This window comes from Acinonyx jubatus, chromosome B1 (genome assembly GCF_027475565.1).
Source record: "Acinonyx jubatus isolate Ajub_Pintada_27869175 chromosome B1, VMU_Ajub_asm_v1.0, whole genome shotgun sequence".
Lineage (NCBI taxonomy): Eukaryota > Metazoa > Chordata > Mammalia > Carnivora > Felidae > Acinonyx > Acinonyx jubatus.
The window spans coordinates 100,727,630-100,743,278 of NC_069382.1; the positions used below are offsets into that span (position 1 = coordinate 100,727,630).

Sequence of the window (15,649 nt, forward strand, 5' to 3'; positions counted from 1 at the left end):
CATATTTTCAGACCACAACTCTATGAAACTTGAAATCAATCACAGAAAAAAATTTGGAAAGACCATGAATACTTGGAGATTAGAGACCATCCTACTTAAGAATGAATTCGTTAACCAAAAAATTAAGGAGGAAATTAAAAATTACACGGAAGCCAATCAAAATGAAAACACAACAGCCAAAACCTCTGGATGCAGCAAAGGTTGTCATAAAAGGGAATTATATAGCAATACAGGACTTCCTAAAGAAGGAAGAAAGAACTCAAATGCACAACCTAACCTTACACCAAAAAGAATTGGGGAAAAAATGGCAAAAAAGTGCAAAACCAGCAGAAGAAGGAAAATAATTAAGATCAAAGCAGAAATAAATGATATAGAATCCAAAAAAAAAAAAAAAACAGTACAACAGATAAATGAAACCAGGAACTGGTTATTTAAAAAAATTAACAAAATTGATAGACCCCTAGCAAGTTTGAACAAAAAGAAAAAGGATCCAAATAAATAAAATCACAAAAGAAAGAGGAGAGATCCCAACCAATACCATAGGAATAAAAACAATAAAAAAAGAATATTATGAGCAATTATATGCCAACAAATTGGCCAATCTGAAAGAAATGGATAAATTCCTAGAAATATATAAACTACAAAAACTGAAACAGGAAGAAATAGAAAATTTGAACAGACTCCTAACCAGTAAAGAAATTGAATCAATAATCAAAAATCTCCCAACAAACAAGAATCAAGGGCTGCATGGCTTTCTTTTTTTTTTTTTTTCAATATATGAAATTTATTGTCAAAATGGTTTCCATACAACACCCAGTGCTCATCCCAAAAGGTGCCCTCCTCAATACCCATCACCCACCCTCCCCTCCCTCCCACCCCCCATCAACCCTCAGTTTGTTCTCAGTTTTTAACAGTCTCTTATGCTTTGGCTCTCTCCCACTCTAACCTCTTTTTTTTTCCTTCCCCTCCTCCATGGGTTTCTGTTAAGTTTCTCAGGATCCACATTAGAGGGAAACCATATGGTATCTGTCTTTCTCTGTATGGCTTATTTCACTTAGCATCACACTCTCCAGTTCCATCCATGTTGCTACAAAGGGCCATATTTCATTCTTTCTCATTGCCCTGTAGTACTCCATTGTATATATAAACCACAATTTCTTTATCCATTCATCAGTTGATGGACATTTAGGCTGTTTCCATAATTTGGCTATTGTTGAGAGTGCTGCTATAAACATTGGGGTACAAGTGCCCCTATGCATCAGTAGTCCTGTATCCCTTGGGTAAATTCCTAGCAGTGCTATTGCTGGGTCATAGGGTAGGTCTATTTTTAATTTTCTGAGGAACCTCCACACTGTTTTCCAGAGTGGCTGCACCAATTTGCATTCCCACCAACAGCACAAGAGGGTTCCCGTTTCTCCACATCCTCTCCAGCATCTATACTCTCCTGATTTGTTCATTTTGGCCACTCTGACTGGCGTGAGGTGATTTCTGAGTGTGGTTTTGATTTGTATTTCCCTGATGAGGAGCGACGTTGAGCATCTTTTCATGTGCCTGTTGGCCATCCGGATGTCTTCTTTAGAGAAGTGTCTATTCGTGTTTTCTGCCCATTTCTTCACTGGGTTATTTGTTTTTCAGGTGTGGAGTTTGGTGAGCTCTTTATAGATTTTGGATACTAGAAGGGCTGCATGGCTTTCTATGGAAACTCTACCAAACATTTAAAGAAGAATTGACACCTATTTTTTTGAAGCTGTCTAAAAAATACAAATGGAAGGAAAACTTCCAAACTCATTTTATGAGGCCAGCATTACCTTGATTCCAAAACCAAAGACCCCACTAAAAAGAACTACAGACCAATTTCTCTGATGAATATGGATGCAAAAATTCTCAACAAGATCCTAGCAAATTAAATCCAAGAGTACATTAAAAGAATTATTCACCACGATCAAGTGGGATTTATTCTTGGGATGCAAGGCTCGTTCAATATCAGCAAATCAATCAGTGTGATACATCACATTAATAAAAGAAGGATAAGAACCACATGATCCTCTCAATAGATGCACAAAAGGCATTTGAGAAAATACAGCATCCTTTCTTGATAAAAATCTCAAAACACTAGGGATAGAAGGATCATACCTCAAGTCATAAAGGCCACATATAAAAGACCCACCGCTAATATCATCCTCAATGGGGAAAAACTGAGAGCTTTCCCCTAAGGTCAGGAATACTACAAGGATGTCTACTCTCACCACTGCTCTTCAAGATAGTACTGGAAGTCCTAGCCTCAGCAATCAGAGAACAAAAGAAATAAAAGGCATCCAAATCATCAAGGAAGAAGTCAAACATTCACTCCTTTCAGATGACATGATACTCTGCGTGAAAAACCCAAAAGACTTTACCAAAAAACTGCCAGAACTGATACATGAATTCAGCAAAGTCACAGGATATAAAATCAAAGTACAGAAATAGGTTTCCTTTCTATACACCAATAATGAAGCAGAAGAAAGAGAAATGAAGGAATTGATCCTATTTACAATTGCACCCAAACCCATAGAATACCTAGGAATAAACCTAACGAAAGAGGTGAAAAATCTATACACTGAATACCATAGAAAGCTTATGAAAGAAATTGAAGAAGACACACACAAAAAAATGGAAAAACATTCCATGCTCATGGATTAGAAGAACTAATATTGTTAAAATGTCAGTATTACCCAAAGCAATCTACATATTCAATGCAATCCCTATCAAAATAACACCAGCATTCTTGACAGAGCTAGAATAAACAATCGTAATATTTGTACAAAACCAGAAAAGACCCTGAATGGCCAAAGTATTGTTGAAAAAGAAAACCAAAACCAGAACTTAAACTGTATTACAAAGCTGTAATCATCACAACAGTGTGGTACTGGCACAAAAACAGACACATAGATCAATGGAACAGAATAAACAGCCCAGAAATGGACCCACAAATGTATGGCCAACTAATCTTTTACAAAGAAGGAAAGAATATCTAGTGGAAAAAACAGTCTCTTCAGCAAATAGTGTTGGGAAAAAGTGTACAGCAATATGCAGAAGAAAGAACCTGGACCACTTTCTTACACTATACACAAAAAATAAACTCAAAATTGATGAAATACCTAAATGTAAGACAGGAAGCCACCAAAATCCTAGAGGAGAAAATAGGCAGCAGCCTCTTTAACCTCAGCTGCAGCAACTTCTTATTTGTCATATCTCCAGAGGCAAGGGAAACAAAAGCAAAACTGAACTATTGGGACCTCATGAAGATAAAAACCTTTTGCATGGTGAAGGACAGGAAAACTAAAAGGTAACCAATGGAATGGGAGAAGATGTTTGCAAATGACCTATCAGATAAAGGGATAGTATCTAAAATCTATAAAGAACTTAGCAGACTCAACACCTAAAAAACAAATAATCCAGTGAAGAAATGGGCAAAGGACCCACATAGACACTTTTCCCAAGAAGACATCCAGATGGCTAACAGACACATGAAAAAGGGCTCAACATCACTCATCATCAGGGAAATACAAATCAAAGCCATAATGGTATGTCATCTCATACTTGTCAGAATGGCTAACATTAGCAACTCAGGCAACAGATGTTGGTGAGGATGCAAAGAAAGGAACTCTTTAGCACTGCTGGTGGGAATGCAAACTGGTGTAGCCACTCTGGAAAACAGTATGGAGGTTCCTCAAAAAATTAAAAATAGAACTAACCTACGACCCAGCAATTTTACTACTAGGAATTTGTCCAAAGGATAAAGCAATGCTGATAGAGGGGACACATGCACCCCAATGTCTATAGCAGCACTATTAACAATAGTCAAAGTATGGAAAGAGCCCAAATGTCCATTTTAAAAAATAAATATGAAAAAAGAAAGACAATGGGCAAAATACATGAAAAACTATTTCTCCGAAGAAAATACTGGGATAGCAAATAAGCCCACGGGAAGATGCTAATCATTAACTATCAGCAAAATGCAAATTAGGGATGAAGGAAATATCACCGCACACTTATTAGAACATATATAAAAAACAATGACAATGCCAAATGCTGGTAAGGATGTGGAAAAATTGAATCTCTCATATGTCGCTATGGCTAATGTAAAATGGTACACTTTGGAAAGGAATTTGACAATTTCTTTCAAACCTAACTATATAAATCATAGACCCAACCACCAAATTTTTGGCATTTCCCAGAGAAATAAAAATATTCGTTCACATAAAAACCTGTACATGATTCTTCATAGCAGCTCTATTTTTAATAGAGCTGGAAACAACCAAAATGTCCTCGTCTCCATGAATGGTTAAACAAACCCTGGTCCATTATCAGCAATAAAAAAGGAATAAGTATCGGTATACCTATCAACTTGGGTGGATCTGAATGGCACTATGCTGAGTGGAAAAAATCAGTATCAAAAGGTATAATTTGTGATTCAATTTGCACAATCTTATGTCAAAAGCATAGAGATGGAGAACAGCTTAGTAACTGCCAGGGGTTCAGGGCTGCGGGGGGAGGGGAGGGGGACTTGGTATGACTACAAACATGTAGCAGGAGGGAGATCGTTTTGGTCATAGTTTTGTATCTTGATTTTGGTGATGGTTACGGGAATCTACACTCGGGATAAAGACGGACTTTACACACACACTGTAGCTATGTCAAATTCCTGGTTTTGTATTGTACCTTAATTAACTAAGATGTAATCACGGGAGAAAGTAGATGAAGGATGCTTGGGACCTCTCTGTATTATCCTTGCAATTTTCTGTGTGCTGTAATTATTTTTGAAAATATAGGGAAAAAATTAAAAATCCCATTTTGCCTCGGGTAGCTGTGGCCTACATTATTTAGTCAAAGGAGAAACCGTGAGACGGTACAAACCCCAATTCCGGGTTTTACACAGAAGCATGACCTGGGGCAGAAGAAAGGCTCAGGGCTGCAGAAGGCGGGGAGCCAGAGAGAGGTTTCCCTCTCCCTGAGGGTGTGGGAGGCGGCGTCTGAGCGCCTGAAGCAGGGAGGTGAGTGGCGCGCCGCCCAGTCCCAGCCCCACCCTCCGCGGGCTCCCGGAGCCCGTGCGATCCCTGCAGCAGAAGGCTGGGGAGCCAGAGGCGCGAGGACTCTGGAGCCGCACTCCTGCATTCCCGACACCGCGGCTCCAAACCTTGAGAGGACCAAGAGAACTTTCTTTGAACTGCGAACAGTTTTGGTCAACGGGATAGCCTCCCATGCTTTGGCTTCCCGCCTCTGCATTGTGGTTCTGATCCCTCGCTGCTTTCCTTCTCGAACCTGCTGGGGTGCAATCGGGAGCCCGTCAGCGCGCCAGACGGCTGTCTGGACCTGCGAGGGTGGGAGGCGGCCGCCAGCCCTGTCCCCTCGCAGCCCCCGCCCCGCCGCGCAGCGGTGCTCGCCCGGGGTAGCTGGCTGTGCCTGGCGTTCGGGCAGCGCGCGGCATGAAGTCTCTCAACATCACCCGAGAGCAGTTCTCCAGGCTGCTACGGGACCATAACCTGACGCGCGAGCAGTTCATCGCGCGCTACGGGCTGCGGCCGCTTGTCTACACCCCGGAGCTGCCGGGGCGCGCCAAGCTGGCCTTCGTGCTCACCAGCGTGCTCATATTTGCCCTAGCGCTCTTTGGCAACGCGCTGGTGGTCTATGTGGTGACCCGCAGCAAGGCAATGCGCACCGTCACGAACATCTTCATCTGCTCCTTGGCGCTCAGCGACCTGCTCATCGCCTTCTTCTGCATCCCGGTCACCATGCTACAGAACATCTCTGACACCTGGCTGGGGGGTGAGTCCGCGAGCGCACCTTCTTCTCTAAACCCCAGTCTGCCAAGGGACTCTTCCCGCCCCCTCTATTCCTTACATTTCTGTCTCTACCAAATGAATCCAGTGCTCCTTCTTAGAACTTCCTCACTTGTGCTCACTTGGAGAGAAGTTTTTTGCCACTTTTAATTCAGCCCAACGTTTCTTTTCCTTGTCGCTTAAAGACATAGTTAGGAAAATGCCTAGGAAACGTACAAGGCAGTGAGGTGGGGAGTTGCACCTCTCTCCTGTTATTTCAACTCCTTTTTCCATAATTACCAGGATTTTCCCTATTTCCAATAAAAGTAAGATAAAAATATTTCACATAATAAAAGTCTCGATATCCGCTCTTCCTGCATACCTCTAGGCTCACTCCACAGTTGCCTCTGTGGCTTCCAAACAGGTATTTGTAGATCTAACTCTTATATGAGGATTTAAACTATTTAAATAAATATTCTTATAAATCAACTATATATATATATAGTTTGAATCCTCATATAAGAGTTAGATATATATATCTATCCATATAGATATATAAGATATATATATCTATATAGATATATATATCATATATCTATATAGATAGATATATATATCTATATAGATATATAGATATATAGATATATATCTTGGAATAGTCCTTCTTTTTAAAGATTGTATTAACAGTCAAGCAGGGAGAAAGAACACAGAAAACATAAGATACCCCCTGCTGACTGATAATGAAGGAGACACCGATTTGTCCTCCTTCCTTAAAAGGGGAGTGGAAATGGCAGAAAAGCCATTCAGAGTCATTGAACTGGGAGCAGTATGTTGAGGTCGAGAAAAAAATAGACACTTCACTTCCCTAAATGATTCAGTCTTTCCAGAGACACAACTTTAGAGCATCCTTGTAATCCGTAAGCAGTATTGTCTTCTATTGTCACCAGTGTTCTTGGTGTGCCTTGGGGAGGAAGCACAGGTTGTGTTGTACCCCATTGTCATGGATGGGTGCACCTTGAGGCCTCATCAAAATTCTTAGAAAGTGGTTGGAAATACAGAGAGAATGTGAGAGAAATGGATCATTATGCCTTTAAACCCTGTCATTTCCACTCCTTTGCTACTTCCTTTAAATCTCACTGCGGGTGTTCATTTCATCCTACATTAACAATTTGAGATTTTCTTTCCCTGGCATAGCTTTTTTCCCCCATTAATTTGCATTGGATTTTATCATTAGTGGCTCAAGAGGCTAAAATCTTTGATTCCCACATCATCTGTAATGTAAATATTCCCAAAACTAAATTAAACATTAGAGAACATAGCATCCACTTGAGGGTGACACAGTGCAGGAATTTGCAAACTGACTTATGGGTTATAGCCTTTCTTATGCACTCTGATGAAATCATCGTCCTTGGGCATTTTAAAGTTGCCTGGTGTAACTAACTCCGCCAAATTAATGGATAAACTTTTGGTCATCATATATAACTTATTTTTTGAGGCAATGGTACAGGAGTTTTCATTTCTGATTGTTTGTGAAGACAGATTTATGAAGCATATATGTATTGCTGGATGATTATAGCTCTGTTTGTAAAGGTAAACATAGTTAAGAAAAGTGGGATGTTATACTGGGAATTCAAAGACCTGGATTACTACTTTGGCTCTGATACATGTTGATTCAACACATCTGAGCCTCAGTTTCTCAATAAAATATTAGGAATTCTGGGAGCTTGGAAGTGGAATAAAGCAGATGTTTAGCCCCTAGCCATCCTAGGAAATCAAGCCTAGGAAAGATTATAGGGTGGATCTTCCTTTCAGAGGACTTAGGTGGGCGCTGCAAAGATTTTTCTTAAACTTTCTGTTTTCCTTGCTTCCCCGTTTGTGAAGGACATTTCACTTTAGCTTCTAAATGCTGAAAAAGAGTAATACATTGGGTATGTATTTTACAGGTTAGTGTGAGGATAAATGTGTTAGTAAAAGTGCTTTGAAGCAATTTATTATTCCATGAAAGTATAAGGTATTAATTCTATTAAGGATTGTTTGATTTTAGGTGGCTTATGTTTATCTGAGACAAGATTTATAGAATAAATATTCTTATAAATCAAGTAAGTAACACCAAAATTGAAGTTCAGGGGAAAGAAGAGAGCTTGCAGAGTTTCTGGAGAAAGTGATGCAAACAGATTTAACCTGTCCTTTATGGGATAGGATAATAATTGCAACACTCCTTTGATAAATTAACAAAAGAGCTTTCAAGGGAATGTAATCTAATAGTTCAAAGTTAATTCACAGTCTATTATTCCATAAAGCTATTGAGGATCTTCTTTATGGCAAAGCATTTTACCTTGGTAATACAAAAAATGAACAAAGCTTATCTAATGACTTTTGGGGCCTCAGAGAATATGAAATATCCCAGAATAAGCAAATACAGGATTTAATAGAAGAGGATCCATTCTGCTGCAAGAGCACAGAAGTCAGGAAGGCTTTGCCAAGGACTTTTGAGCTAGATATTGAGGAATGATTCAGATTGTTCCTAGCAGAGGAAGAAAGTTGGAGTGTGTTCTAGGAACAGGGGTCAATCCAAAGTTTGGAGGAAAGGAAAAGGTGATGCATTCCAGGAATGCTGTGTAAGCCATTTCAAGAATATAGTTTATATGTGAGCAATGGTGAGAAATGAGACAGAAGAGTAGGCTAGTGCAAATGGGGAAGAAAAGGTATATTATCAGTTATACTACACCTAAAATATGAATACCCCTCAAATTCCTTCAGAAGTGAAATAGGAAACATAAATGGAACAGCAGAGACCACTAGGAGGAAACAGTGGAGAAGGAAGTCTGCTACCTCAGCGGGCAGGATCCCTGCAGGCAGGGGTGTCAGATCTTCTTTGGTGGTTGTTGTAGTTACTGTCTTTTTTTTTTTTTTTCAGAGAAGCTGGGAATATGGAATGTTATGATCTTGGCATATAATTCAAATTTAAAAGTAGAATTGTGTAAAAGAAAACCTCTCTGTGGGTTTGGCCACGAATAATTCATGAACCTCCAGTTTGTGACTTCTCAAAGCCTCCCTCTCAAACATTTCTGACAAAGGTAGAGCTATAAATGACTGTTTTTTTCTTCTTTAGTCCACTTATCTCCCTTGCTAGAGACCAATGTTACCTACTGAGTCAAAGCCTGCATTTGGACAAGATCTCCAGGTGATTCATAAGCACATGAAAATTTGAGAAGCACCACTATAAGTAATGATTTTCAGACTTGGCTGCCTAGAGAACCTCCTGAGAGACTTTGAAAATGATCTGTGCAGGCCCCAGTCCAAACTAATTACATCTGACTCTCTGGAGCCAGCTTGCACTGACTTACAGAGACCATTGTGTTCATCTTTACTCAGTTCCCCATTCAGGGACATCATATTGTTGGCTTGAAATCAGCCATGGTGGAGCTCATGGATGGCTCAGTCGGTTAAGCATCCAACTTCAGCTCAGGTCATGATCTCACCACAGTTCATGGGTTTGAGCCCCATGTCAGGCTCTGTTCTGACAGCACAGAGCCTGGAGCCTGCTTCTGTGTCTTTCTCTCTGTCCCTCCCCTGTTCATGCTCTGTCTCTCTCTCTCAAAAATAAATAAACATTAAAAAAAAAAAAAAAGAAGAAGTCAGTCATGGTAGGAGTATTTACACTGTGGACATCAGCAGCTGCAGATCAGTTTATTTTTTAAAGAAAAAACCCCAAAACTCAAAACCATACAGTTGTCTTCCAGCATACCACTGAGCAAAACTTTGAGTTTCCATTTGTACAGTGGTGACACCATAAATGACAGGTGCAACAAACTATATCCATAAATATTTAGTTTATTTATATGATTTATACTCAGTTTAGAAGATCTTAATTCAGCATCTGAGTTTGCTCAGCATTGAGGAAAGTGTATGTTCAATCCTGCTGTATATCTGGCATTACCATCCGAATGCCAACTCTCTGTGATCAACAGTTGATTTGCTCCCACACTACTCCCCAGAACTTCCAACATGGAGCTGGTAGGAGTAGAGATTCACTTCCCCCAAGAATAGTAAATAGCATTTGTTTATGATTTTTTTAATCACTAATGTGAGGATGGGGTTTTATTGTCTTAACAATTAGGAGTCAGGCCTTGGAAGTTCTGTGTGCATTCTAGTCACCAATCTGTTTGGTTCAACTTCAGCAGTGAACTTGCCTTTTGTGTTCTTGGCACCACAGAATTTACCTATCCTTATCTGCTGGCTGTTTTTCCTCATTTTGTCTCTTTTTTTCGTTCTTTAATATATTTCTTCGAAATATCTAAATGTTCCTCCAAATTTACTGACAGTATGGGGAAATTTTTTTCAACTAAATTCAGTACAATAGATTTTGCTTCTGAACCATCCTCCAGAACACTTTTCTCTCTTCTCTAGGTGTCCATAAGCTTCTCTTTTTCCTTCTTACTTTGTTTTCTATATATCAGTCTTTTTCTCTATATTCTTTCCTTCAGTGATTCTCATACTTTCTCTCATTTTTTGAGTGTGTGTCACCTGAAGCCTGGTACGCAATCTCTTTTCTTCCATTGTTCATTTCTGCATAGAGGCTACAATCAGGACTCTCCTTTTTGTTGGTGATAATTCTGAAACCAGTATCTAATTATCTAATTATTGTAAGACATAATCTCTCTTATCTGTAAAGTAGGCATTTACACATGGATATCTAATTAGCATCCACCATTCTCTCACCTTACTTTGTCTCTCTGCCCAGGGTCTAAATTATTATTAATAGTACTATGAGTCATTCTTGTATTCAGCATCCTCTGAATATCTGCTGTGTGCACTGGAATATTGTAAGTGTAGAGAAAGCTGTGTCCTTGTGGAACTGCCAGGTTTCAGTTAGAGCAAGAAGGGGAAGGTGCCATTCAAAGAAAACATGGGCGAGGCAGGGGATTTCGTTGATATCAGAGATCCAGAGTGCACTATGGAGAAAGAGGGGGGGGTTTGTTAGGGAATGGGACCTTGGGTCATAATGGGGATATCAAGAGCCTAGATTGGGTCCAGGGGCAAGGGATGGTCTAGGAGAATAGGACTCATGGTGATTGAGATAAAAGTGAACTTAAAACATGAAGGGATTAATTCTAAAGTCTTTCCAGAAGGAGTTGGAAAATCAGTTCTAATCTTAGCCTCCTTTATGGCTCTCAGCATTAATAAATTGAGATGGGGAGGCCTTGATGGCCTCGCCAGGAGCCCACAGGTCTCTCTGCTGGCTTTCATCCTGCTGGGGGTGTAGTCACAGCCAGGGGAAGTGTGCACCCAGAGCTCTATGTATCTCCCTGCAATCCTGTTGTGGGCACTGAAAAGAATTTTCTAATGATGACTGGCAAATTGACTAAAAGCAATTACAAAAAAGGAGTTCCAAAAATACCCTAAGTAATGGCAGCCTCACTGGGAGAAGTGTACTTTCACATACACTTACTACATTTGAAGACTACTTGCTTAGGTAAAAAAAAAAAAAAAAAAAAAAAAAAGTGAAAATTAATTTTTTCAGTAGCTGATAGGAAAATTCCTATTAGAGCAGTGATTCTCAATCTTGCCAACAGATGGAATCACTTGGGGGAGTTCTTAAAATGATGACTGTTCCTACCCCTTAGAGATTCTGATTTAATTGGGCTGAATGTGATACCTAGGTACTGGATTTTCAGAAGTTCCTGAATCATATAATTTGTAGCCAAGGTTGAGAACCACTGATGTAGGGTAAATGTTGACAGCACCAAGGCTTGGGCTATTGTGAAGGTGAAAAGAAATAATGGATGTAAAGTGCTTAAATAGCACAGTGCCTGCCACCTATGCTGTAAAAAAAAAAGCAATCGGAATTAGCATGCTTGGAAAATGCAAAAGTAAGCTGCATAAAATGGAATCCAACATGGAACTCTGAGACAGTTCTCCCATTGTACCCAGCCACGTCTTTACTAAAGCCATACACTTTTTTGGAGTCTTAATGGTGGATTTAGAAAGAAGTCAAAAATGATTAAAATGTTGGGCTGATGTAAGATGAAAGACAAAAAGAATTATTCTCTCACTTGGAGAATGAAACTCTAACATTTTTAAATCAAAAAAATTTTTTTCAATGTCTATTTATTTTAGAGAGACTGGCCGACTGTGAGCAGGGGAGGGGCAGAGAGAGAGAGGGGGAGAGAGAGAGAAAGAGAGAGAGAGAGAGACATGGAATCTGAAGTAGGCTCCAGGCTCCGCGCTGTCAGCACAGAGCCCAAGGCAGGGCTTGAACTCACAAACTATGAGATCATGATGGGGGCAAAACTCGGACGCTTAACTGACTGAGCACCCGGGTGCCCCTGAAACTTAGCACACCCCACAGCAAGGTTTTCAGTGCATGTTACCCAGAGCCATGGTGGCTGGTGTCAGTGTGTATGGAACAGGCGGGTTCCCAGGCTTTATCAAAATAGCCCCCTTCTCTCTTGTTAATAAATGGGGTTTTGCATAACATTTCATATTTGTAAAAAAGGATTTTACTGGAAGAAAGAACTGGAAGGAGGGAGGGTGAGAAAAAAACGAACACTCACTGTACACAACACAGAAATTCAGGTGAGTTTTTAGAGATTTCAGCTTGATAAATCGTGAAATAGGTTATTAAAGGAAATTGTTGAACATTATGTGGTGAAAAGATCTTAATTAGGGGGGCCAGCTCAGAGCAGAGGGATTAGACTGGAACTATTTCATTATTTGATTGGTGATTAGAAAACATCACTTACACATGTTATAATAATTTTCCCTTTTCCTATAGCATTTCAGAAACTTCAGAGTTTCTGGGGGAAATTTAAATATGGTGAAACTGATGTAAAATCAACAGTATTATGGGGCTTTTTAAAAACCTTTTAATGGGAATGATGAAAGCTCTTGACGAAGAGTAGACTCACTGAAAAAAATAAAAGAAAGAAATCAAAGAGAGACCCAATGGTAGTTTGGAACTCAAATGAAAAAATGTGCCAAGGCTAACCTCTGGGTGATCTTCTCTAAAATCAATTATGGGCACACTTTAAGAAGAAAAGATACCATGGTCAAGAAATTCACTAAGTTTTCTTGGAAGGCTGCAGGGTGGTAGTAAAAGCAGTGGGATTTGTATGCGTCTCTACGTAGAGACAACAGCATTTCATGGTTAAAATAAGGACACAGAAGGGATGCCTGGGTGGCCCAGTCGGTTAATCATCTGACTCTTGACTTCAGCTCAGGTCATGATCTTGCAATTTGTGAGATTGAGCCCTGTCGTGGGGCTCTGCGCTGACAGTGCAGATCCTGCTTGGGATTCTCTTTCTCCCTCTCTCTCTGCCCCTCCCCCCATTCACGTGCTCAAAATCAATAAATAAACTTTTTTAAAAAAGGGACACAAAAGGATTTGGCAATGACAAAACTTGGAAAAATTCATTGGGCACTTAAGAGGCATAAAAAAAATCCCTTTTTCATTTGCTTTTCTAAAATAGAGCTTAGCATGTTCTTTGGCCAGTGGTTGGTTTATTATGAATTTTTGTTTGCGACTAGAGAAGCCCATCTTAAACTAACTTAAGAAAAGGAGCCGGTGGCAGTGGGGGGGGGGGGGTAGGTATTCTGTCTCATGGAACTGAAAAACTCAGGATTAGGGTTAGCTTCTGGCACAGCTGGATTTAGGTCCTCTGACAGTGACTCCAGAGGCCCACCATCCTTCCTCTCTGTGCCCAGCCTCACTTCCTTCTGTTTTGCAGCTTCATTCTTGGACTGTCTTTTTCAGGTAGTATGAAAGATGGTCCTGGAGCTATAGGCTCACATTTTCTTTAAAACTCCCTATCTCAACTCAAATGTGTATCCACAGATAATTTTGTTGTTTTGATTCCTGCTTTAAAATTAAGTATTGATTTCATTTTTTTTAAGTTTATTTATTTTGAGAAAGTGTGAGCGAGGGAGGGGGCAGAGAGTAAGGGAGAGAGAGAATCTGAAACAGGCTCTGTGAGCTGTTAGCAAGGAGCCAGAGGGGTCGATCTCATGAAAGGTGAGATCATGACCTGAGCTGAAATCAGGAGTCGGAAACTTAGACGCTTAACCAACTGAGCCGCCTAGGCACCCCTGAAGATTGATTTCTAATTATTAATTTTTAAGTACTCAAGTGTTTATTGTTCTTATCTATCTAGGCAAGACAAAATTTGTTCTTCTTGTGGCTGTTTCTGAGAAATACATCGCGTATAGTACCAGAAAGATTGTAGATTATTAAGGACTAGTGGAATTCTCCTTAAGATGTAATGTGTTCTTATAACACAGGAGAAATAAAAGAGGTAAAAAGACAGTTTGGTTCAGGGGCGCCTAGGTCGCTCAGGTGACTGACTTAGGCTCAGGTCACGATCTCGCGGTTCATATGTTCAAGCCCCGCGTCCCACTCTGTGCTGACAGCTCAGAGCCTGGAGCCTGCTTCGGATCCTGTGTCTCCCTCTCTCTCTTCCCCTGCCCTGCTCATGCTGCCTCTCTCTGTGTGTCAAAAATAAATAAACATTAAAAAATTATAAAAAATTTAATATAAATCAAAATGAGTAGGTCCTTAGTGTGGACAATACTGGGTTTTAATCCTGTCGCATCATTTATGACTCACAAGTTACTGTACTATTAACTACATTTCCTTGCATTCCATCTGCTCCTATTAGGAGATGTTATACGATGTTATAAGCTGAGAAGTTATAAAATAATGTCTGATGTTGCCCCCCAGTGGACAATGTAGCAGCATACATTACATCAAAATGCAAGATTTACATCATACTATATTTTATCAAAAATATTAATGCATATTCAGTTCTTATGACTTCCCATTGTATTTCAGTATGAAGTATACAATATTTACACATTTCCACCTATAAAACCTTTCACCTATAAAACGTGAATCGAGGTTGAAAGTCTCTTTCAATACATGTATAAAAAATATTTTAAAAAATCTCTTCTTTGCAGAATTGAGATGCATTTAATATCTGCAGTGTTATTTGCAGGTTGACAAACACAGTGTTTCACACTGGGACAATTATTTTATTTCTCCTTGCTGTAGCTTCTTCATCTGTAAATTTGGGAAACGTATGCATACTTTATAGGGCTGCTGTGAGAGTGAATGACCCTGTATGTGAAGGACCCAGCACTTAGTGGGCACCCAAAGAAAGGAAGCTAATTGTGACTTACGGCTGCAAATTATTACTATTTAAATGTTAGGGTGGCACCTGGGTGACTCAATTGGTTAAGCATCTGACCCTTGATTTCGGCTCAGGTCATGATCTCATAGTTGTTGAGGTGGAGCCCTGCATCGGGCTTTGTGCTGATGGTGCGGAGCCCACTTGGGATTTCTCTCTTCCTCTCTCTCTGCCTACCTCCTGCTTGTGTTCTCTCTCATTCTCAAAAAAATAAATAAACATTAAGATAAAATAAAATAAAATGTAAATTTTATTTTAATTTGGTTTATAGACAATAAGGATGATAGAGTTTAAAAAAACTGTAATTACAGAATTAATTTCTCAACAACATATGATATGCACTTATATAAAACAACTATAAATAGTCCCATCCACATATAACTTAGTTTTGTTAATAAAGTCTTGAATAATTACCATAAAAATATTTACTTCTATATTCAATGAAAAGTCAAATTAGTCATTTGTAGTCTAAACACAGAAAAGAGTACTTACTTTCATTCATTTCGGAAGCAATAATATATCCTGAAAAGAGGCTTAAGTGGTAAAAGACTTATTGGGGCTGATATAGATTTTGTAATTCCTTGCAAGGCCCATGTGTCTTTCCAGGACACTGCAGACCATAGGCACAGTGTTGCCACACTAGTATTAATACAGACACGTCCTGCT

The 15,649-nt window shown here is 39.6% G+C and overlaps 1 protein-coding gene across 1 annotated transcript in view; it reads left to right on the top strand.

Annotated features, from left to right (window-relative positions):
• Positions 1-4,985: 4,985 nt before the first annotated feature.
• QRFPR (pyroglutamylated RFamide peptide receptor) overlaps positions 4,986-15,649 on the top strand; it is a 46,177-nt gene continuing 35,513 nt past the window's right edge. The window contains exon 1 of the mRNA XM_015074595.3: positions 4,986-5,805. Coding sequence (XP_014930081.1) covers positions 5,466-5,805 — 340 coding nt within the window. The 5' untranslated portion in view covers positions 4,986-5,465. The remainder of the gene's footprint in view (positions 5,806-15,649) is intronic.